General features: G+C 41.0%; 1 protein-coding gene across 1 annotated transcript in view; it reads left to right on the top strand.

The window, feature by feature from the left end:
* Positions 1-24,970, top strand: part of C3 (complement C3) — a 74,899-nt gene that overhangs the window by 49,235 nt on the left and 694 nt on the right. Inside the window, exons 25-40 of the mRNA XM_077261790.1 lie at positions 722-797; positions 1,800-1,959; positions 2,055-2,150; positions 2,235-2,385; positions 4,425-4,585; positions 5,309-5,467; positions 7,104-7,163; positions 9,280-9,370; positions 9,627-9,681; positions 12,123-12,210; positions 12,296-12,385; positions 13,351-13,456; positions 15,762-15,851; positions 21,839-21,925; positions 22,061-22,144; positions 23,249-23,384. Coding sequence (XP_077117905.1) covers positions 722-797; positions 1,800-1,959; positions 2,055-2,150; positions 2,235-2,385; positions 4,425-4,585; positions 5,309-5,467; positions 7,104-7,163; positions 9,280-9,370; positions 9,627-9,681; positions 12,123-12,210; positions 12,296-12,385; positions 13,351-13,456; positions 15,762-15,851; positions 21,839-21,925; positions 22,061-22,144; positions 23,249-23,384 — 1,690 coding nt within the window. The remainder of the gene's footprint in view (positions 1-721; positions 798-1,799; positions 1,960-2,054; positions 2,151-2,234; positions 2,386-4,424; positions 4,586-5,308; positions 5,468-7,103; positions 7,164-9,279; positions 9,371-9,626; positions 9,682-12,122; positions 12,211-12,295; positions 12,386-13,350; positions 13,457-15,761; positions 15,852-21,838; positions 21,926-22,060; positions 22,145-23,248; positions 23,385-24,970) is intronic.

A 24,970-nucleotide genomic window follows, 5' to 3' on the forward strand; every position in this document is an offset into this window, starting at 1 on the left:
GCAGGCTCAAGAGATGAGCCTGCATTATTCCCATCAGATGATGACCACACTATTTAGCTATTATTTACCTCTCACAACAGTGAGTGGAGCCAGGCTATTGACCTGTTAAATGCCAATCTCTGGCAGTGGCATTAAAACCACAAGGCCTATGGTTACCCCCCCCCAACCCTCATGACGCAAATATAAGGTGCCATTGGTTACTATGGGAGCTGAAGACCACCATGCCTGTGGCCTGTGGCTGGGTCTTCATATGAGATAGTCATTTTTATAATTGGTGAAATGATCACACATTCAAGATTTTAAAAGAATACATATTTGGTATCTCCGTGTCCGTAAATGTGTGATCTATCAAAATATAAAGTTACTTAAACTGATCGGTTTAAAAAAACAAACGTAAAAGGAAAACAATCTAAAAGACAGAATTGTGTTTTCTGGTTGTTGCATCTCCACTAAAGTAATGCAGTACAACACAATCAAAAAGTTGTATATATGTCAAAGCAGTCAATAAAAAACATTGTTAGCCTCACTGGAACAGTACTGGCACCAGAGGCGAGTCTAAGTATTATTTATAGAGGGAAAACATATTGATTGAGAAGCAGCTGTCCGAGTAATGGAACACCCCTTTAATAGATTTGTGACCTATGGTAACATATTGGTATTTAAAAGCCAAAATATCTACTAATTATGCTGCAGGATATTTTTGACTTATCTTTCTGTTTAGGTTATGTACAGCAACTAGTCTACCGTAAAGCAGATGGATCCTATGCAGCTTTTGTAAATAGGCCAGCGAGCACATGGTGAGCACCATTTGTACTGATGTGGGATATTTACAGATCTTCAGCACTATAGACAAGAAAATGTTATTTTATTTTAGGTATTTTAATTTCTAAAAGCCAATACTACACGAAGACATATCACCTATACAATTACACACAGTTTAGAAAGAAATGTCAAAACATCTAATCACAGATCTTCTGCGGATGTCGGCTTGCACAAACCATTCTGTCAGTTCATGGAATCCCATGATGTGATGATGTTGAGACCAGGGCTCTGTAGAGGCCATTTCACCATTTGCCTTGCGATATGCCCTCCAGAATAACTTCAAGAGAACCCAACACTTAAAATCTGAGATTTATTCCTAATCTTAAAAAAATCACGATGAAGACTCGAAATGAGAGAATTGATTTGATGCAAATGGAACAAATGTCAAATTTTTATTAATTGTATACAATTTTTAAAAAATGCCATTCGCTTTGGGTGAATGGCTTACAATGACCACTACCATTTTAAACATTAAGCCACAGTAGGATCACATGACCATAGGTAGGTTCATCCATAATGGAAAAACAGAAAAAAATTGGAGTCCAGCTCAACAGGACTGCTTAGTGTAGTCGAAACGCATCGACTGGGTCATGTCGACCATGTAAATTTTTCTTATATATGCACTATATTTTCTTTTTAAAAATAAATTGAAAAGGAAAACCCAGTCCTGTTGAGCTGGACTCCAATTTTTTCTATTTTTTCTTGATGTGAGGCCCAGGTGGATGAGCATAGAGCTACTAGGTGAGCTGGAATCAAGTTTTCACCCATAATGCCTTGCAGTTAGCATATCAATTCATAGAGCACAGCCAAACAGGAGTTATTATTATAGCCTGTATAAAAGCAGAAGCAGGAAATGCAGTAGCAACTTTCTAGTGAATCTGGATAATGAAAAGACATCAATTCAATTAGGCTTAGGATGATATATTTTGCACTTTAAATATTTCCCTATTTGGATAATACCTTTTCTTTATGACCAGGCTAACTGCTTACGTAGTCAAAGTTTTTGCAATGGCCCAATCACTGGTGGATATTGAAAGCAATGTTTTGTGTGGAGCAGTCAAATGGTTGATACTTGATAAACAGAAACCGGATGGAATGTTCAAAGAAGATGCCCCAGTTATTCATCAAGAGATGGTGGTATGTATCGGCAGAGGACTTCCTTCACATTAACTTGATTGGTTTTAGTGTTCTTAAAGTGTGGCATTATACTTACAAATTTTTTTCTTCCCCAGGGAGATATTAAAGGGTCATCAGAAGATGTTTCTCTTACTGCCTTTGTCCTTATTGCTTTGTTGGAAAGTGAGAAGACTTGTAAGCCACATGTCGACGTGAGTTTCCTATCTGCATCAACCTTTAATGGAACCACAAATGACCGTATTCACGTAAAATTTGACTTCAATAATTTATCATAGAGCCTGAAGGGCAGTATTGAAAAAGCCACCAGCTTCCTGCTGGGTCAGTTACCAGGTCTGAAAAAACCATACACCATCGCCATTACCTCATATGCTCTTGCCATGGCCAAGGCAATAGACCAACCAGAGAAGCTGCTTTCTGCAACCACAGGTACCAAAACTTGCCAAAAACTATACACGACCTTACTTTATTAATACAGTCAATCAATGTATAAAATGTGATTTTAGGGATTTAAGATTAAATCAAAAACATTTTAGGCTAAAACTTATGGCACATGCCATCATGGATAATAACGAGGCTCCCTGTCCGTGAGGATACCCTAAAGCAGGGGTCTCAAACTCAGCCGGATAAATGGGCTGCACAAAGAAAAATGTCAACTTTATGGGCCACATTCTTTGAAGGACAAGAGGACATTTTCAGTTATACCAATCTTTTTCAATATAACTTTTTGATAAGTTTTTTGAATATTTTTTTAATGGCATTCATCATATGTGTTATGGTACAATTCTATAACTTGAGTCGATATTGATGCGGAAATGACAAACATACGGTACTTTTTTTTGGTTACTGTAGTTTGCACATAAAACAGCAATTTTAGTGGTAAAATATTTTTCCATTTAGTAGTGTCCCGAATCCTTGTCCCTATTTTGTAGTAATGTCCCCATCCTGGTACTCATGTTGTAGTAATTTCGCCCCATCCTTGTCTACATTTAGTAGCAATGATCCCCATCCTAGTCCCCATCTTGTAATAATGTCCCCTACGCTGATCCCCATCGTGTAGTAATGTGCCAATCCTGGACCTCATCTTGTAGCGATGTTCCACTTCCTGGTATCCATCTTGTAGTAATATCCCTTATCAAGGTCTTCATCTTGTAGTAATGTCCTCCATCCTGACCCAATCATGTAGTAATGTCCCACATACTGGTCCCCATCTTTTAGTGATGTCCCCATGTTGGTATCCATCTTGTACTAATATCCCTCATCCTGGTCCTCATCTTGTAGTAATGTCTGCTATCCTGATCCTCATCTTGTATTATTGTCCTCCATCTTGACCCCATCATGTGGTAATGTCCCCCATACTGGTCCTCATCTTTTAGTGTTGTCCCTTATCCTCGTGACCATTTTGTAGTAATGTCTCCCACCCTGGTCCCCACCTTGTAGTAATGTCTTCCATTGTGATCCCCATTTTGTTATAATGTCATCATATTGTAGTAATGTACATCATCCTTGTCCCCATCTTGTAGTAATGCCCCCATCCTCATCCCAATCTTCTAGAAATGTCCACCATCCTGGTCCTCATTTTGTAGCAATGTCCCTCACCCTCGGTACCATCATGTAGTAATTTCCCCCAACCTGGTCCTCATCTTATATTAATGTCCTCCATACTACTACCCATTTTGTCCCCATCTTGTAACAATGTCCCAGATGCTGGTATCCATCTTGTAGTAATGTCCCAGATGCTTTTATCCATCTTGTAGCAATGTCCACCATCCTGGCTCCCATCCGGTAATAATGTCTTCCACGATGAGCACACCCATGTCAGCTGCCGGCCTCTATTTGGCTGGTGGCTAGTGTGGGTATTGTGGTGCAAAGAGCTGGTCTCTGTGACGAGATACATTTTAATTGAATGTCCTTCTGAGGACACACATTCAGTAGAAAAGAAGCGCTGGCTTTGGGGGTCCCAGCGGGTTGCAGAATGCTTCTCAAGGACCACTTCTTTGAGACCCTTTACCTAAAAAATATGAACACCCTCAAAATTTTACATCATTTGCCTTTGTGTTGCACTGTCTTTTGCTGGCTGCAGAATGAGGTATCTGAGAATCTAGCAGTGAGCTTGCTTTAGTGGGGAGTTTGTAAAGCTTTGGACAAACCGGACTGTTTATTGACAGATGTTGAGCTGCATGCAAGATAAAATGTTGTCATTTACTGACCTGTTTTTACACTCCAATAAACATTGTCCTTTCAGCCCATTTCAGCCCTTTTAGATGGACTGATAATAAGGAATAGTTCTTCCTATGAACATTCTTTATTAGCTTTAGTAAGTAATCGGGTAAAGGATGATCATTTTGTTGATTTATGTTGACATTAAAGATGAACTGAACGTTGCAATCATAAATTGGTTGAGAGGAACTTAAAAGAGGATTACATTTGTAAGTTTTTCATAAGTGACTTTTTTTTGTCTTCACAAGACAAAGTTCATTGGGAGGCAGGATCCCGTTTTATCACTATCGAGGCCACATCTTACGCTCTTCTGGCTCTCTTGCGGCTGAAGGAATATGATCTGACTGGACGAATTGTGCGCTGGATAACGGAGCAAAGATATTACGGAGCAGTTTATGGATCTACTCAAGTAAGTCGTGTCAATAATTCAGGACAAGGGTATTGTCGATTCTTTACCATTCAACCCACTCCCATTTGACAATGACGTGACAACGGAATGGATTAATTTGATCATGACATCAAACACATTTAATAATACATAGACCTCGTAACCGCAAGTTCCCTCCCAAACTACCAAATTGAACTAGACAATGGTTAATGGCGGTGATCTTCGAAGTCTACAGATTTCTGTAGGTTGAGAAACTTTATTTGCTACCTTCAGCTGATTAACTCCATCTTGAAGGCACCTGCTAGTGTGCATGTGTGTTCTTGCTTCACCAACTTCTGGCCAGCGGGTCGCCATTCCCCCTGGACCAAAGATCCTTGCTGTCCAGAACCATTTTTTGGAGCCCTCTCTCGCAAACTTCCAATATTAATATTTCTAAATTAACTCTGACGAGCCCCTTCTTCCAAAAGCTGCTATGAAACATGAAAATAAACCATCTGCTCCTATACTACTCCATTCTAATATGTCACAAATCGCTAAACGGCACCTCAGCCTTGTCAAGCCCCACCTTTATATCTGCTGTCACCTCCAAATATGGTCGGATCCGCCAGGCTTGAGCTCTTCCAATTTTTTTCTCTCCACACCCGGTCATGTAGGCTTTGCCTTTAGTCCATCCTCTCTTTTCTTCAATTTCTTTGCTCATCATTCATGATATTTATTGTTTCCTGATGTTTTTGTGTTCTGTAGGCCACCATCGTGATGTTCCAAGCTTTGGCGCAATATCAGATAGACATCCCAGCTCTAAACGAGTTAGACCTTGATGTATCCATCAATCTGCCAGGACGGTCTGCTCCACTGAATTATCGCATCAACGCAGACAATGCTATGCTTTCACGTTCTTCTGAGGTGAGCATTGTGGTGTTCACGATGTTGAGGATACTCTGCTTGTATGAATGAAAAGAAAGCTATCAGCTGCCTTTGAAAATATAATGGTACAATAAAATTGAGGGAGTTGTTGTGGATGAGGATGGTTTCTATATCAAACTGTTCTGAAAGTGAATGCAGAGAGTTTGGTGTTGAGTGTCACTCTGATGACATGAGGTCATAATATCATCTTGATCCCTGTAGATCTAGTGTCTTTTCATGGCTTCCTGTCCTGAGTTAAGGTGTCCAACTATGGACAGGGGGTTTGGCCAAATTAATCCCAATCTTGCCTAAATTTTGAAATGTAAATTTTTTTATCTAGCTGCTCTACTTGGCTTGTTCTTTCTCTACAAGATTCTTTTAGGGTTAACAAAAGTCTTCATTTGGTCATGTTATATATCCCCGATACTCTCTTGGCTAAATGACTTCTATTTCTCATTAACAGTTGGATTGGGGCATGTAAAAAAGGCATTGTAACAGTTAAAGGGAGCCTATTATTAGAGGAATGATGCCTGAATCGAGGGTAGAATGAATCAAAAGATGGCTGAGCGATTGCAGACGGGAATGGTTAACTCTGAAACACTGAGAACTGTGTGTCGGGGACATTGGGGTGATTCACCAAGACTGGCATAGAGGACAACAGTCTTGATGGAGTAGAAAAGACACGTAATTCATTAAGAAGCATGCGCCTCAATGTGTTGTGTCAGAAATGCTACTCCAATCAGTGATTGGAGAAGTATTTCTGGCATAAATTTTTTACAACTTTTCATGAATAAGATGTGTGGACGCCCCGTCCCTTCCAGGCTCCTGCTCTACTTTGACTATTTTGGCAGAGCTGATCCAAAGTGGAGTTAAGACGTCAAAAGTCACATGTTTATTTTGCAACTCAGCAACATGTAAAAGCTTTGATGAATCAGCTCCTATGTGTCTTGGAGGACTACTCTAGTCAACTTTCTGACTTTTCCCCACCAGATCCCTTTGAAATGTCTCTTCTTGTAACAGCCATTTGAAGATGGGCAAGACATAGAGGCCCTCAGTTCATAAACGCTATTTCTCCAATTTTCAGAAGTAAATTTCTCTTTAGTGTATTTAGTATCTTCGCCTTATTCGCTATATGTTTTGCACTTTTTAAGTCATCCCTTTTTTTAAGTCTTTTTTTATTTTTATTTTATCACTTTCCTTATCGTGATGTTTCACAACATGAATATGTGAAAAACATCACATGAATCTGTGAAATTTACATTCATGAAATATGACCTTCAACCAAAAGTGCCATTTTTGGGGGCACATCTCATTCCAGTCCCTGCCTGGATTAAGATTTCTAGAAGAATTTTCAATTTGGCAACTTTTATTAAAGGATATGGAAGTTTTGATTCTAAAAAGTAAAAAAAAAAAATGGTTAAATACAGAAAAAAAAGCGCATTTACTATTTTGCACCAAATTCATAAACCCTGTGCGCCATTTGGAAGAATTTGAGGCAAAAAACATCAATGAATATCTCAAGACATGTAAAATAAAAGTGATAAATTGCAAATGATAAATATCAAGAAATTACTACTACGAACATTTTTTTCTGTGCAGCATAAAATAAATGTATTTATGTAACTCCATTTTACAGACCAAACTGAATAAAGAGTTTGTTGTGAAAGCCAAGGGCAAAGGACAAGGTACACTGACGGTAAGTTCATATGTGCAGTCAGCGAGCATAATTACTAAAACTAAGGGGTCTGTTTAGACAGACTCACCGGCGGCACAATACGACCGCCGAATAGTAAACATTTACTAAGTGGCACTCGTTTGAAAGTAAACAATGCGCTATGGGTGACGTATAGCAGATTACACAGTGTGCATAGACTGCCTTGGCACGAAGTGGATTTATAATAAGAGCTAAATGCCAAAGTTTCTTGTTTTTGCAATTGTTCCCATTTAAAAAGATGTGTCAGTCCCTTTAGGTTCTCTCCTTACCCTTCTGAATTGCTTTAGGACTTATCCACACAACAAAGAGGAGGCTTGATCCTCGGCTCCTCCGTGGACGTCAGCCGTCTTCTTCTTTTCTGGACATGCGCAGGGCGGCTCTGAAGCTGGGGAGCGTACACCTGGCTTCAGAAGGGCAGTGACATCTAGGAAAGGAAGTCTCACGCAGGCGTAAGATTTGTACAGGGCTGGCGATGGCCCAGGCTCCTTCAGTTCATGTTATCTGACCCACAGGGGCTTGAGAACGTGCCGAGTGAGACCAATAGTCTGAGGAAACAAACGTCCCATCAACTAGTCAAAAGGTTAATTTGCATATTAAAAATGGCCTGTACAAAGAGCTAATTTTTATACTGTACCTGTTTATGTGTCATTCAAGATAAGCGGCTTGTTAGGCAGGGTATTTATAAAGGAAAATGCAAATGCTGGTGGGTTGCATGGCATACTGACCTTTAACCCAGCAGAGGTGTCAAAAAGCCTCCTCTGAGGCAAGTGTGGGACTTTAAAGGGAACCTGTCATGTTAAAAAAAAATGCTATTAACCTGCACATTTGGGGTTAATCTGCTGGTTAATAGCGTTCTAAAGTCGTGCTGCAGATGGCTTTTTTTGGCCATGAAAAACATGTGAAATAAAATGTGGCAGAAAGGTTATAAATAATCCCTTAAAGAGAACCTGTCAGCAACATTTTACTTAGTAAAGTACAGACAGGTCCATATTGACTCTGTCATACTGATTAAAATGATACCTCAGTTGAAGGAATCCATTTTGTAGATTTTCTTTAATCCTTGTATGAAGTTTTCTTGTGGTCATATCTTCGTGCTTCGGGGCGGACCTGTGGGAGGACCTGTGGGCGGATCTGTGGATGGACCTGTGGGCGGGCCTGTGGACGGGCCTGTATGGTAGGGTCATCATCTTTGTTCAGTCCCCTCCACTGTGTCTGGGTGTATTTTCTTCTAATTTACTTAAAATGTTGCACTGGTACACTCTGAGCGGGAGGCAGCGCTTCTGCAATTGAGTTCTATGAAGTCTTCAGAAAAATGTCGATGGCGGCTGTGCATGTGTGGATTGCTCAGTGCCACTGGCACCATTTTTTTGAAGCCCACCATTAGATCAATCTGCACAAGCGCTGCCCACAGCTGAGACTAGTGGTGGGCTTCAGTAAAATGGAGTTTCTGAGCCATCTACACATGCGCAGCCACCGGCACCATTTTCCTGAAGATTTCCAAGGGCTCAGTCTGCTCAAGCACGCAAAATGTTAAATAAATTAGAAGAAAATACACCTACACACAGTTTGGGGGGTGGAACAAAGCTGAAGACCCCACCCATAGTCCCGCCTGCCTCGAAGCACGAAGATATGAATACAAGCAAACTTCAAACAATGATTAAAGAAAATCTACCGACCAGATTTGTTCACCTGAGGTATCTTTTTAATCAGTATGACAGTGCCAATTTGGACCTGCTTGTACTGTACTTAGTAAAATGCTGTTGACAGGCTCTCTTTAAGGTGTTAGAGGCAGTGCAGACAGTCAGATGGTAATTGGGCTACAAAGAAGAGGCCTGGTGGAAATGGTTGTGTCAAATTAAATTATGGCCTTCAGCAATAGTTAAAAAAGAACATCCCAATGTCTGACAAGAAACTGAGCAGAAGCTGAATGTAGATGACTCCATACCACAATTCAAAATATATGATTTGGCCTTAGTTACACACAGGGACGTTACAAAAAGCAGGTCTCAACATTTGGTTAGGTGGTTCAGATCTAAGCTCCCTTACTCCCCATACCCAATGGCTGTGGTGTGGTCAATTTGATTCGTTGACTTTCTAGGTGATGTCGGTTTACCACGCTCTTGTGACAGAGAAAGAAAAGGAGTGCCAAAACTTTGACCTTACAGTTACAGTAAAGGAAATACCGAATGGTACGTAATTCAAACATAAGTGCTTCCTGCATCCAAACTCCGAGCCTTCTTGACCTTAGTGGAAGAGTATTGGGTTTATTTTTCAGTTACCGTATTTTGTTCTTGCTAGAGTCTGAATATGCCTGAATATGTTGAGCCCTTTGGCCTCTGTCAGATTAGGACAGCAGTGCTATGAAGGATATGTGTTGGGGTATAGGATAGGTTGTAATATAGAGAACACTGTTGAATACGAGTAATGCATTTTTTTTTTATTTAGACAATAAGGGCGAAGAAAATTCTTTGACAAAAGTATCCATTGAGATGTGTGCAAGGTAAGCAAATATTTCCTGTAAAAAAAATAATGTACTAATTTTTAATTGATTCACTGGGACTAATAGAAAGTTGTACTAGCATTATTACATGATCAAGAAAGAAAAATTGAGGAATATTTTAACAGGACCTTTCACCCGGTCAAAAGTGGACAGTTATTGCTCTTTCTTTTTATTCCCACGCTCCCCTGACTATACCGGTTTTTGTTGTTGTTGTTTTTTTTTTATAAATCCGCCATAGAGTTACAGAAATATGAGCCTTTTTATTTAGTGTGGTCCTTAAAAAGGGGGCCTTGCTTACAAGGTAGATATGTAAAGTAGCCTTAAGAAACTTCCCCAGAGAATCCTGTGAGCAATGCCCCTTTGGTAAAACTATTAAAAAATTAGCACTAATTGAAAAGGGCCATCTCTCTGAAATCATATGGCAGATTTTTATTTTTTATTTTTTTTTTAAACACTTAATGCTGGCAGTCCCCGACTAAAGAAACTTTGGCTTATGGATGCCTCCTAAATACGAATGCTCAAAATGAAATGTAATACTCACCACACCATTGACCTCTTTGCTGCCATCTGATCCTCTTCTTTTCACCATAATGCACCCCGTCTCGAGCCTTTTCACTGTAGGACAGGACTGCCAGCCGACCCAGGCCAGAGTTCACTGCACATCATAAGGTCATGTCATCATATTCTTATAACGTGCAGTGAGTTCCATCCTGGCCTATAGTGAAGAAGCCGAAGAAGCAGGACATCCAACGACAGAAAGAAGAGGACCAGGCAGCAAACAGCAGGGGGCGGCTGAAGTGGCAAGTATTCATTAAAAAAATTAATACTTGCCTCTCCAGCCATTGCCCTCCTCTTCTTTCCATCAACGCATTCTAAATCTATAAGACTTCCATCCATGTCCAGGCTCCAGAGATCCCTCTGCATTATAAGGTCCTGTTGTTGACATTGTGACCTTATGATGCGCTGTAACCTCCACGGCCTGGATGTACCAAGAAATCCTGGTCTATAGTGAAGAGGATGGAGATGCGACATGTAAAGGTGGAAAGAAGAGGACCTGATGGTGAGAGTCAGCCAACTGGGCAGGTGAATCTGTCAGGTGAGTATTAGGTAACAATAAAAGCTACAGAATTCATCTAGTTCGTAAACTGGTGATGCTTGTACTCAGGAGTTCGGCAGGAATAAAATAAGAGCAAAAACTGACCATTTTTTAGCCAGTGAAAGGTCCTCTTAAAACAATAATATTGGCACATTCACTACAATTGTTTTCCAAAATTTCCTTTTACACACAAATAAAATGTTTTATGTATAAATGAAATAATATAATGAAGCAGTAAAAAATGTAAAATGATTATACTAAATTATCATTTAGGATTTCTTCACAGGATAGACAGGAAATGTATGCTTTTGGGGAGAGCTCTTTGATCACTAGAATAATGGTTCAAAGCCCCTTGTTCTTCTTCACTTCTTCTTCTTCAAAAAAAGTGAGGAGATAGTTGAATGGACCGAGCATATGTATTGCCACTCCATTGAAAGACTATGAGACTGACAGAGACAGCCAAGTACAACCCTTGTTTTTTGTCAACCCCATAAAAGAAGGAGCACGACACATGTTAACCCTCTATTACATTCAAATGCCTCTTGATAGAGTAAGGAATGAACGAGACAAATTAAGAATCTGATATGATGTGACTAAAGCTGGCAATACATATTAGATGACGGTCGGCTGAAAGATTGTTCAGCTGACAGCCATCTCTGCAGACTCTTCACTACACAGTAGTGCTTGTTAGGCCAAGTGCTCCTGTGTTCCCTATGAGAAAGCTGACAACTGACACATTGGCCAGCAGCTTATCTCGGGAGAATTCAATTAGAAGCCCAAAATTGGAAATGCCCGATCAACATCACTCCAGAACACAATTTGGCCGGTGCTACCATGCTAGAGTTTGGTCAAAATAAGTCTAATGTGTATGGCCAACTTAAGTTGAGAAGCTACAAGGAGTACCTTTTACATGGAATTTGTGTCTGAATCATAGAAACTGCTAAGCTGGAGTGAGGGTCACGCTAATACTCCTTATTAGAGTTGTGTAGTTAGAAAAAAAGAGGCTCAGACTGCCCATTCCAGTGATTGTAGGCCCCTAGAGGTAAAAAATTTATTACCTCAGATGTGGATATGTGATAAATGTCCATTGGAGGACAACAATTTTAAAGAATATTCCCGGGCTACTTCTTATTGAACCTCGTTTGCATCAATTGCATCAGCAAAAAAGTCCATTGTAGACCAAAACCGTTTTAATAGGGAGTCAATGGTAACATCTAATATCTACTGTCTATAATCACGTGTTGCTTCGATTATAAACCCAGCACTAACATCACATGAGATATCTGCAATTCATCTAGATGTTGTACTCACCTGATATGAATCTAATATTGTAATTTTTCCTCAGACATCTTAAAGACAGTGATGCTACCATGTCTATCTTCGATGTTTCCATGATGACTGGATTCGCTCCTGATGTTGAAAGTCTTAATAAAGTGAGATTATTAGATGACATATTTCTAAATATCTATAACGTGTCTTTACGAATGAAATCTAATTTTATATTCTTCTTTTGCACAGTTGTCGAAGGGAGTGGACAAATATATCTCCAAGTTTGAGATTAACAAGGAATCGACTGATAAAGGAACACTCATCATCTACCTGGACAAGGTATGAAGTGTCGTAGTCTTACCACGACTCTCAGGATTAAGGTTAACTGATACATAAGTGTGTGAAGGTTCATTTAGATGGACATATTTCTGCCCATAAACAAGCACTGATGAACTAGATTGGCGCTCATTTAAAGGAATGAACCCATACAGCATGCATGTAGTCAATGGTCATTTTCATGTGGGCATAAATAGTCCAATCAGCCAATGAACAAGAGTTTTTCATGTCCAGCCACTGATCGATGACTTGTTGCCACAACCCGATAATCAGGAATCCACATTCTTATCGGACCACGTAAAGAAATCTTGGAAATGGACGTCAGATATTTTTACACATTCTTCAAAATATAGATGAAATTCTTAATATTTGAGGAAGTTTAGCGACGGGATGGGACCATGTATTGGGGATTACTTCACCATGAGATCTTTTTGAGTGGATGATCTTCACAATTGAGAAAATTCGACTACCATTCCAATATCACAAATGTAAAACACTTGAAAACCCACCGAGGTTCAGGTACTTGTACAATATAAAAGAATATGAACATTTAGGGTTGGACTAGCTCGTCAAAGGACTAACAACCATCATGAATGAGAAGGAAACATTAAACAATGATGGCCCCGAATGTAGAGCAGTAGAGCCAATCACCTGGTGCTGGGGTCTATTTTTTATGGGCCTTCAAATGTTGAAAGTGGGCCGGTATTTCAACACACCTTCCTTTATCATTGTCTATGATGAGAATTGTCTGTGGACAGTTTTACATTTCTTGCAGAATATACTTTCTAGATCTTCTGGAGACAATGAGATATTGAAACTCCTTGGTCAAGTCAGTGATTTGTGATCAGAAGTGATGATCCTAGAAATTATGTTACATGTCATATTCATCAGGAAAAAGAACTCAATATCAGTTCATTTTCAATCGTTGCTCAATGATCTACTGACTTTTCTTCTCCTTTTTTGGACAGATTTCACATAAACGAGAGGAATGCATCAAGTTCACTGCTAAACAGATCTTTAAAGTTGGCCTCATTCAACCGGCATCTGTCACTGTCTACGACTATTACACCCCCGGTAGGTGACAAAGATGACTTTGATCTAATAAAACCAATATCCCTATTATTGTAGTTCAGCATTTTACAATTCAGAGGGAACATTACAGAGAAAATAATATTCAACAATATGTACGAGGATTGAGAGTCCCGCTCGTAAGAGTTTACGATCTGTGACAAAATGGGAATTACAAAAAGACATAAAAAGTGGTCTATACTGTCTCCAAGTCTGTACAGACCCCAGAGCATAATTAACACAGGGTGTTAAAAAAGAAAATTACTACTCACCTTTGGGCTAACCTGTCCAGCTACTTCTGGAGCCTCTTCTCTGGCCCTTGGCTAGGTTCAGCCTCTTTGCTTGAGCACTCAACATCCTCTTGGGTATTTTCACTCTTTGCCAAGGATTCTGATGCTGAGCGGGCCTCCTACATCACAACTCACATTGTGCCGTCAGAAGCTGACTCGGCCACGAAAACCCCAGTGCTTAGTGAAGATTCCCACAGAGGACATAACAGAGGTCGGATAGAACTGGACGGCAGGTGAATGGCTGATTGAGTATAATTACTTCACCTCCTTTCCTGGTTCTCAGCAAAATGGCTGCCAACCTCGAATCGACTTGCTACTCTAATATGAGGTGTTATGAAGTGCATGGAGTGTGTGTGGGAAGTTGTTGAAAGAAAAGACTTGGTTTTAAAGGGAATCTATCAGCAGGGTTTTGATAAGTAATCTGAGAGCACTATGGTGAAGGGGAAGACAGTCTGATTCCAGTGATGTGTCACTTACTGGACAATGTTTTGAGGTTTCAATATAATTAGCATTTTATTAGCAAGAGTTTACGATGAAAAGGCGAGGCGTCTCATGCTTCCTAGTCCAGCCCCGCCTCCAGCACTGATTAGCATTAGCTTTCTATAATGATACAATCAGTGGTGTGGGCCGGGTAATACACAGCTCAGCATTCTGAGCTCTGCTAGACCTGCAGCAGGCAAAACTGTGGTTCTTTTACAACTGCTGCACCCAGTGAGCTAAGTGATACATTACTGGTATTAGGGTCTCTCTTCATACGTCATCCTGCTGTTACATTACATAGCAAAAAACCTGCTGATAGATTCCTTTTAAGGAAAATAAAATAAATAGGAAATAGAGACTAATTAAATTACTGAAATTACTGAAATTAGAGTTTTTAGGGATTGCCTAGAGGGAACCGCGGACAGCCTGTATCAGCTTCGGCCATGCATGTTTGAATCTACAACGTTTCCATGAAAAACACAGTTTAAAATGACCAAGCCACATGGAAGACAGGTCTGAAAGACGAATCCCTAGCAGCTTCTCTTCTCCACCTCCCATGAGTGACAAATCCCTCTCTACATACTGTACATTCATAGGGAGAGTCAGTCAACGGCAGCAGGTGGTGAGAGCCACAGGGGACCAGCCTTTTCGACTAGTAGTCACCAGCTGGTTTTTACAGTATGTTTTCCTCTCAAACATAGATGACTGAAAACATACAGCCTGTGTATGATACGGTTAGAGCAGAATGTGTATATTGTAAGGTTACCTTTAAAACTGTAGACGTTTTTAATTAACCTAAGTGTTTTGGGTAGTGCATTCCGGAGAGCTGGTGCAGCACAAGAAAAGTCTTGAAGATGGAAATAGGAGGTTTAGGACTATGAAAAATGTTGGCTTTAGATCTTAAGCAGAATAAAGAGCACAGTTAGGAAGGTAGACAGAGATAACGGTGGAGATGTTGGGTGGGGCAGAAGTGTGAAGAGCTTTGTCGTTGAGAGTGATAACTAAGTCTAAAGTGTATTGTGTAGCGGATGGGCAGCCATATTAGCAAACGCACAAGAGGAGGCATCTGTGTAACGGCTGGACAGAGATCAGACTCAGATTGGAGAGGGAAGAGTTTACAAAGGGGAAGACTGGTTAGACGTACATTACAATAATCAGGATGCGAATGAATCCGATGAAGGAGGTTTTGTTCTTATGGTAAGAAAAGGGCAGTTTCTGGTAATGTTTTAAGGTGCAAGGGACAAGAGCATGATTGGGTGTATGGAGAGAAAGAATGACCGGAATCAAATACTGTCTAAGAACAAAACAGACGGAGTGCTGCTCTGGAGTTAATGCAGTGCCAGAAACTGAGAAGTAATAGGAAGTTCAGGTCACTAATTACAGAAAAGAGACATAAGAAGCGCAATTTCAGAAAAGAAAATGTCACTGTCAGATAAAGAAAGAACATGAGATTAAAGAAGACAAGCGGACAGTCGCTGATATGCGAGTGTTTTATATATATATATATATTAATTTATATTTTACTTTTCTCACCTTTGTAGAAAATCGCTGCACTAAATTCTACCATGTGGATAAGAACAGCAAGTTATTGGGCAAGATCTGTCAGAATGATGTGTGCCGGTGTGCGGAGGGTAAGTCCTCAAACTGCTAATGTACAAGATAAATTACAACAGAAGCAAAGGATTAAGAAAGTCAAATTCTAAAATTCTACATACCGTAAGTGAGGTATATTCACATCATCACATCGAATGGACATCGCCTGCGAATTGTATGAATCATCCAATGGTTCATTACTTACTTATAGGAAAATATAAAATTCATGTGTACGGAAAAAATAAAGCAAAACACGTAAGTGACAGTGATATACCTAAATAAAGTCCAGTAGTAGAGATGAGCAGATCCATCCACAGAGAATCGAGTTTAAGTTGAATTTTCTGAAATCTAAGCGCAGTAAGTTTAGGTCAAGTTGTAAAAGATGAGTTGTATAAGGAAACTTGCTCACCTGATATAGTTGTGCTGCCTGAGGCACAACTCTCGTTTTGTTATGGATTCAACAGGGATAGACTGCAGCTATTCCCAGAGAGGCAGGGGAAACCGCTTCCAAGATTTTCCGACAGTGGAAGAATCAAAAATGGAGAGAGCACTGATCGTGGTCTTCATTTTTAAAGTAAAATCTTGTGAGATTCGATTTGTGGTTCGCCCAAAATAAATATTTCACCACCATTTCCCACCTTGGTGAGGCATTAGAAAGTAGGCCATTGTCGTTTTCTGTAGCCAAGAGTGCCTCCACATAATGTCCTTCAGCTATGACATCTAGCAGATTATCATACCTTGTACAGTGTTGGTCAGTATTTGGGCCATCACAGATTGCCAGTTCCCAGCGAAGCCAGTTTGTATGAGTCATTTTCCATCTCCAGAGTTACTGGGTAAGCTCTTATAGTTAATGGTGCCCTCTCACTCTCTCATGTAGAGTGTAAGCTCTTATGGTCAGTGGAGTCATCTCTCTCCTGTACAGTGTAAGCTCTTATGGTCAGTGAGGTCCTGTGTCTCTCCTGTAGAGTGTAAGCTCTTATGGTCAGTGAGGTCCTGTGTCTCTCCTGTAGAGTGTAAGCTCTTATGGTCAGTGGGGTCCTCTTTCTCCTGTAGAGTGTAAGCTCTTATGGTCAGTGGGGTCCTATCTCTCCTGTAGAGTGTAAGCTCTTATGGTCAGTGGGATCCTCTCTCTCCTGTAAAGCGTAAGCACTTATGGTCAGTGGGATCTGGAGCACCCCCACGTAAGGGCAATGGGGTACTCGGTACCGGGTCCTTCGGTTCGGAGGATGTCACGGTGGCCCGACCCGGTCCGTGGCCCTTTGAGGGATGTCCAATAAAGAAAAGAGTTTTTATGGTTTTGGGAAAGGTCTTTAAAGGGGAGATGTTCGTGACGCCACCTGTGGTATTCGGTCAGGGTGACCAACGCTGCTTAGGGGTCCGCTGGGGTGATGTTATGGCAGCTTGATGGTATACCTTCCCACAGGTGAAGTGTAACCCCAGGGCTTCCCAGAGTGTAGATGGTGGATGGTGTGAGGCTTAGTGAATAATGAGGACACAACGTTGTAGTCTCTTTACCTTTACTGAAGGCTTCAGTGTCCTCAGTCCAGGGCACCGGATCACAGGGTTGGCAGAGTCCAGCCGGTCTGAAGGCAAATCCAGAGTCCCCTTATCCAGGTGGAAATCAGTAGCCTTCCTCTAGCGCCTGTGTGTTGTAGTACCTCCCTGCTGAGCTTCTCGGTAAGGTCCTCACAACTCTTGTAGATGTTCTAGATGTTATGTCTTCCTCTCTGTCCCCCAGATGGGATGGATAGGACAAACCTGTATGACTGATGGCCTGAGGCTTTTTACAGGGACCCTAGAGATGCCCCGGCCCCACAAGTTGCCACTGTGCCTCCTGGGTATAAGGTCGGGCAGCCAACGTGGAATTGACTGTCCTGCCGGTCTCTGGAGCAAGGCTTGGAGACGGTTGCTCCCTCTGTATTCCAGCCACCGGCTTCTGCACCTCAGAAGGAGGCAGCCTTCTACAGGGCAGAACTCCTTCTGGTTTTATCTCCTTGTGCTATGACTTCGTTTCTCACTCACTACAATACAATTCCCTTCGTGTCCTTTCTTAGGATGCTGCTGCACGTGGGGCAAGTGCAGCTCCATAGCTTTCTGTCTAGGCCTCTGACAGGATCCCACCCCTGTCAGGGACCCTCTGTCTGCAGCTCAGATGTTCCTCCTTTCCCCCTGTCTGCCTGACAGGTGTTGCCTGGGCAAAGCCCAGTCAGCTTCTGACTAACTTTCTATCCAGCCCAACAGTTTTACCCTATTGTGAGGAGTGCCCTAGTAGATAGGAGCAAGGCTCCCCCTGGTGGACTGGAGTGTGAAGTGTGGTGTATGGTTTGTGATACCTGGTAGGAAGATCTCCTTTATTGCCATCAGACGTAATATCACTCCCCCTGGTGGAAGAACGACATTACTGCAACGACCGGGACTCTGGGGCGCTGCAGATCCTCTCTCTCTCCTGTAGAGTGTAAGCTCTTATGGTCAGTGGGATCCTCTTCCTCCTGTAGAGGTTTGTAGAGTGTAAGCTCTTATGGTCAGTGGGGTCCTCTCTTTCTCCTGTAAAGTGTAAGCTCTTATGGTCAGTGGGGTCCTCTCTCTCTCCTGTAGAGTGTAAGCTCTTATGGTCAGTGGGGTCCTCTCTCACTGTATTGTAGAGTATACACTCCTATGGTCAACGAGTTCTCTCTCTCCTGAAGAGTTTATGTTCTTATTGTCAGCTGGGTCATCTCTCTCTCTCCTGCCTGTGATGTGTAAGCTCTTGTGAGCGGCAGCATCCTGTCTGTCTCTTGCTGAACATAAGCACTAATGTAGTGTCAGCTCTTATGGTCAACAGGGATCTCTTTCTCTTTTGCTTGTAAACTGTAAGCTCTTATGATCAACGGGGTCCTCTTTCTTTCTCCTGTAGAATGTAAGCCCTTATGGTCAGGGGTATCCTCTCTTTTATGTAGAATGTAAGCTCTTATGATCAGCAGGATCCTCTTTCTCTTCTGTAGAGTGTTAGCTGTTATGATCAGCAGGGTCCTCTCTCTCTCTTCTGTAGAGTGTTAGCTGTTATGATCAGCAGGGTCCTCTCTCTCTCTCTTCTGTAGAGTGTAGGCTTTTATGATCAGCAGGGTCCTCTCTGTCTCTCTCTTCTATAGCGTGTAAGCTCTCATGATCATGTCCTTTTATGGTCATTAGGGCCTTCTGTTGTCCCTATCTTCAAAAAGTTAAAGAAGACGAAGCAAGCAAATTACAGGCCAGTGAGCCTTACTTCTATGCCAGGAAAGATATTTGAACAAATTATTAAACATCCTTTATGTAAGTACTTGAATAAAAATACAGTACTTAGCCAGAGCCAGCATGGGTTTGGAGCAAGTCATGCCAGACTAATCTAATTTCCTTCTATGATGGAATTATTGACTGGGTGGATCACGGAAATGCGGTAGATATACTATATCTCAACTTCAGCAAAGCATTTCATAAAGTATCATACTATCCTTAGCGAAAAAATGACCAAGTATGGGTTTGACAAGGCTATGGTTAGGTGGATTCATAACTGGTTCAGTGATCTTGCTCAAAGAGTGATAATAAATGGTTGCACATCCAATTGGAAGAATGTTTCAATTGGGGTACCACAAGGCTCTATCCTGGCCCCAGTGTTGTTCAACATTTTTATAAATGATCTAGATAAGGGAACTGAAGGTAAACTAATCAAATTTGCAGATGATGCAAAGCTAGGACGGATAACTAACACTAGAGAAGTCAGAGAAAGGATTCAGAAGTATCTAGATAAGCTTAAACTATGGACAGTGACAAATAGAATGGTATATAATCCTGAGAAATGCAAGATTCTGGGGAGAAAAAGAAAATTACATCTATAGAATGGGAGGAATAGAACTAAGCAACAGCACGTATGATAAAGACATGAGTTTACTAATAGCACATAAGTCAATAGTGTGATGGAGCTGCAAAAAAAGGCAAACACAGTTCTGGGATGTATTAAGAGAAGCATAGAGTCTAGATCACGTGAAGTAATTATCCCCCTCTACTCCTCCTTGGTCAGGCTGCATCTGGAATACTGTGTCCAATTCTGGGCACCACATTTTAAAAAAGACATTGAAAAACTGGAACAAGTTCAGAGAAGAGCTACCAGGATGGTGAGCGGACTGCAAACTATGTCCTACGACTAACGGATAAAGGATCTGAGAATGTTTGGCTTGCAAAAAAAAGGCTAAGAGGAGACTTAATAGCTGTCTACAAATATATGAAGGGATGTCACATTGTAAAGGCATCATCATTATTCTCATTTGCATATGGAAAAACGAGAAGCAATGGAATGAAACTGAAAGAGAGAAGATACAGATTAGATATTAGAAAAAACATTTTGACAGTGAGGGTGATCAATGAGTGGAACAGGCTGCCACGGGAAGTAGTGATTTCTCCTTTAAACAGAGCCTGGACAGATATCTGTCTGAGATGGTTTAGTGAATCCTGTGCTGCATTGAGCAGGGAGTTGGACATGATGACCCTTGAGGTGCCTTCCAACTCAAACATTCTATGATTCTCTCTCTCCTGTAGAGTGTAGGCTTTTATGATCAGCGGGGTCTTCTCTGTCTCTCTTCTCTAGAGTGTAAGCTCTCATAATCAGCAGGATGCTCTCCTGTGGCATGTAAGCTTTTATTGTCAGTAGGATCCTCTTTCTTGCTCCTGTAGAGTGTAAGCTCTTATGGTCAGCAGAGTCATCTCTCTATTATAGATGTCAGTCAGTGAGGTCCTCTTTCTCTCTCCTATAGAGTATATGCTTTTATGGTCAGTTGGGTTGTCTCTCTTTTCTCCCAACTGGTATTTTCAAAGCAACTACAAGCTTTCCAGCGTCAAGATTTGGGCAAACTTACTCTCTGCAAATCAAATTTTTGTGGAAGAGTCAGTTAAAAAGAGATCAAACAAAGGATTTTTGTGGATGATTTCCGCACAGCTAGATGAACTGAGACATATATCCCGGTAGGATGAGCAAAAAGGTAGGGGTTTATTCGACGCGTTTCGAAGTCCAAAATTACTTCTTCCTCAGGATTGACCACATGTATCATATATGTTTATTTACAATACAGCTCTCCAACATCAACCAAAGGTTACATCAACCCCACAAATAACACCACTTGCCACCACCACAGTGCAAGTGGGAAGAGCCTGGCAAAGCGCCAGAATTGGTGCATCTAGTAAATGCGCCTTTTTGGGGGTTTCTGCGGACTGCTATATTTAGGCTGGTGTGGCCAATATCCGTGGCCCCTTGCCACCCTTAGAATAACAGCTACCAGCTGTCTGCTTTAGCTTTGCTGGTTGTCAAAAATGAGTTGACCCCACACTGTTTTTTTAAATTAATTTTTTAAATAATTAAAAAATAATGTGTGGGGACTTCTCTATTCTTGATAACCAGCGATGCTAAAGCTGACAGCTGAGGGTTGCAGCCCCCAGCTGACAGTTTTGTTTGGCTGGTTGTCAAAACTACAGGGAAACTCACATCATTTTTTAAAATTAATCTTACCACCGATCAGAGCCAAAAGTGTTTCTCACGATGTTATGCAGATGACAGTGTAAGAGGCACCCAGTGTTCAGGGTGGCAATCCTGAACAGTAACACGGACTTCCTCTAGTTGTCCATGTTCCAGGTCCATACCCGAACGGTAGGTGTTCGGTATGGACCCCGAACTTTACTGTTTGAATTCTCCCATCTATAGCAGAAATTTCAAACAATGACAATCTAATCACTAGGTTCACCATTGCCCCAAAGAATAGCCATTATTCAGGAACTGGACAATATTTGTAGTGACTCTCTGTTGTCAATACTTACTCCCTTGATAAACAAATCAAAGGAATTGTCCACAAAAACGTAGAACAGCACAAAGTACTGAGATTATAACAAAAATACTTGCACTGATTGATGAAAGGGATTCAGGAGCACAGGATGGGTGCACTTTGAGGTTCACAAAAATCTAATTTTTGTTGGTTGACTTTGAAACATCTTAAAATTATTTTTTTTATTGTATTTTGTGTTTTAGAGAACTGTTTCTTGAAGCAACAGCTGGAAGGGAGAATAAATGCTCAAGGACGATACGAGAGAGCGTGTGCACCAGGAGTGGACTATGGTGAGGGGCACACACTTCTGAGTACACACATCAATGGTTTCTCTGTTGACGTCACCAGTTGGCTACTTGTTGGAATAAATGCTAAGTCGCTCACTAAAATGTCCATTATCTTTTTTATGTTATTCCCTGCTATAGTTTACAAGACTCGCCTGGACGAAATAGAAGAGAATGATAACTATGATAATTACGTGATGACGATAATCAGCGTCATTAAGGAAGGTAAATATTAAGTAATATTATTGTTCTTTTATCTGTTTACTTTTAATCTTTGGGTCAGACGGATTATGGCAACAATTCTACTTTTTTCTGTGAAAAATACTTTTCAACAAACATTTTTTTTTACTTTTTTTCAATCTGAAGACAGAAATTTGTATTTTCCTGTTACCAGAGCTATCAATTTTTCAGGTGGAAAGAGTTAACTCTTTACCATTTAGGAATGTGACATTTTGGACACTTTTTATGTGTTTTTGGGAGGTGGAATTAACAGAAATTATTGCACTGTTGTCTATTTTCTAAATTATTTTTATAGCGATTTCCCTGTGGGAAAAAAAATACTAGTGATGTGTTGGAGTGATTTTTTGTTTGTTTGTTTTTCATGATTACATAATTTTTTCCTCAGAATTTAGTGATTCCATAATTTTTCTCCTATTCTTGGTTAAAAAAAGTAACCATTACTGACTACCACATTTTTTGTTCTTGATTTCTTTTTGTGTTTCTTAAAGCCAGAAAGTTGCCATTTGAAATGACTTTAGTTTTGTGCCATGTCTGTGATCTGCTTTTTTTCTACAAAACTAAACAACTGAGGCCGGTGATTCCATAATTTTTGCCAGGGGTTGTAGATAGCAGACAGATTCTCTCCTTACTCCGCCATACCCAGAAGGGCTCATTCTCATTGTTTAAGAAAGAGCCACTGCCAGATTCTTCTGGCGGCTGCTTATCTGAGCGAGACCATAAAAGTGTCGGCACACTGAAATCAGACATGTTAGATCCCTATCTGCCCTGATATCAATTCTTGAGGGATTACCGGGGAGCCCCCTGTACACTTTAGACCATCAGCCGAGCCCACTGATCATGACAGGCTAATATATATGGGGGCTTTAGATTCCACAGTAATGAGTGTGTGATCAGCAGTGACCATAATCTTTGGACCCCAACTAATTAGCAGAACAGAGCGTCTATGGAAGTTGGGGGCCCTGCAGGGAATTTTGCTTTAGGGCCCATGGGCTCATTCTCACCCATAAGTTACATCTGTGGCATTCGTCGTACATACATTTGCCTCCAATGTGTCGGTGTTTTATTTTCCATGTTTTGTCCTATTAATAGGAACAGACGTAAATGTTCTGAACAAACAGAAGAATTTTGTCAGCCACGTAAAATGCCGCAAGGCATTAGATCTGAAAAAAGGGCGCGATTACCTGATATGGGGAGTGAGGACTGATCTTTGGGACCAACCTTCTGGGTGAGTGATATGAGCAATATATTCCCAATATGGTAGAATCACGGTTATTACCATAACCATATTATTATTATTATTATTATTATTTCGTTATATAGCACCATTGATTCCATGGTGCTGTACATGATGTGAAGGGGTTACATCAAAATACAAATATCACTTACAGTAAGCAAACTAACAATGACAGACTGGTACAGAGGGGCGAGGACCCTGCCCTTGCGGGCTTACATTCTACAGGATAGAGGGGAAGGAGACAGTAGGTAATATATTCCCATTACTGTACATTGTACCATAGACAATGGATACAGAGACAATCTGTATTACACAGGGCTCTTGATCCTATAGCCACTATACAGGTGATAAAGCCATGCTTCACAGGACACCATGTCTACGATCACCCCCAGGAACTGACTGCAATACACCACACGCTGCCGATCACTGTCCGCAAGGGAAAAGGGTTTATTGTATTTTTGTCTTTAATTCTGGCCAATTTATTTACTTTATAAATGAATATATATTTATTTATTCATCGTACATTCATCCTGAGTTATATCCTGTATTATACCCCAGAGCTGCACTCACTATTCTGCTGGTGCATTCACTATGTACATACAGTATATTACTGATCCTGAGTTACATCCTGTATTATACTCCGGAGCTGCACTCACTGTTCTGCTGGTGCAGTCACTGTGTACATACATTACTGATCCTGAGTTACCTCCTGTATTATACCCCAGAGCTGCACTCACTATTCTGCTGGTGCAGTCACTGTGTACATACATTACATTACTGATCATGAGTTACATCCTGTATTATACCCCAGAGCTGCACTCACTATTCTGCTGGTGCAGTCAATGTGTACATACATTACATTACTGATCCTGAGTTACATCCTGTATTATACCCCAGAGCTGCACTCACTATTCTGCTGGTGCAGTCACTGTGTACATACATTACATTACTGATCCTGAGTTACCTCCTGTATTATACCCCAGAGCTGCACTCACTATTCTGCTGGTGCAGTCACTGTGTACATACATTACATTACTGATCCTGAGTTACATCCTGTATTATATTCCAGAGCTGCACTCACTATTCTGCTGGTGCAGTCACTTGATGTGTTAATGGCCAAATATATTGGATCATTAGTTATTTTTTCTGTCTCACATTAGTGTAGTGTCTGATATAAAGGAATCATAAACCGCTATGGAAATCTCCTGCTCTGCGCAAACACTCTACAAGCAGGAGATGTTGTGAGATTTCAGCTCTGAAGTCTGCAGAATTATGAATGTAACTATAGACACAATACAGGCCGGACGCCCTCTCTATGATGCCGTGTGCTAGGAATGTAATAGTCTCCTTTCCTGTAGTGTGGACTTTATACTCCACTATAGACATCAGCTCCGCTAATGACCTCAGGTTAGCATCCTCAATAATCAGAACCTCCCACTCCCGTCTCCAAGACTTTACATGTGCTGTGCCGATTCTTTGGAATGTACTACCCAGGTTAATACGATTAATCCCCAATCCCCACAGTTTTAAGCGTGCCCTAAAAACGCATTTGTTCAGACTGGCCTACCGCCTCAACG

Source organism: Ranitomeya variabilis, chromosome 5 (assembly GCF_051348905.1).
Source record: "Ranitomeya variabilis isolate aRanVar5 chromosome 5, aRanVar5.hap1, whole genome shotgun sequence".
In the NCBI taxonomy this organism is placed as follows: domain Eukaryota; kingdom Metazoa; phylum Chordata; class Amphibia; order Anura; family Dendrobatidae; genus Ranitomeya; species Ranitomeya variabilis.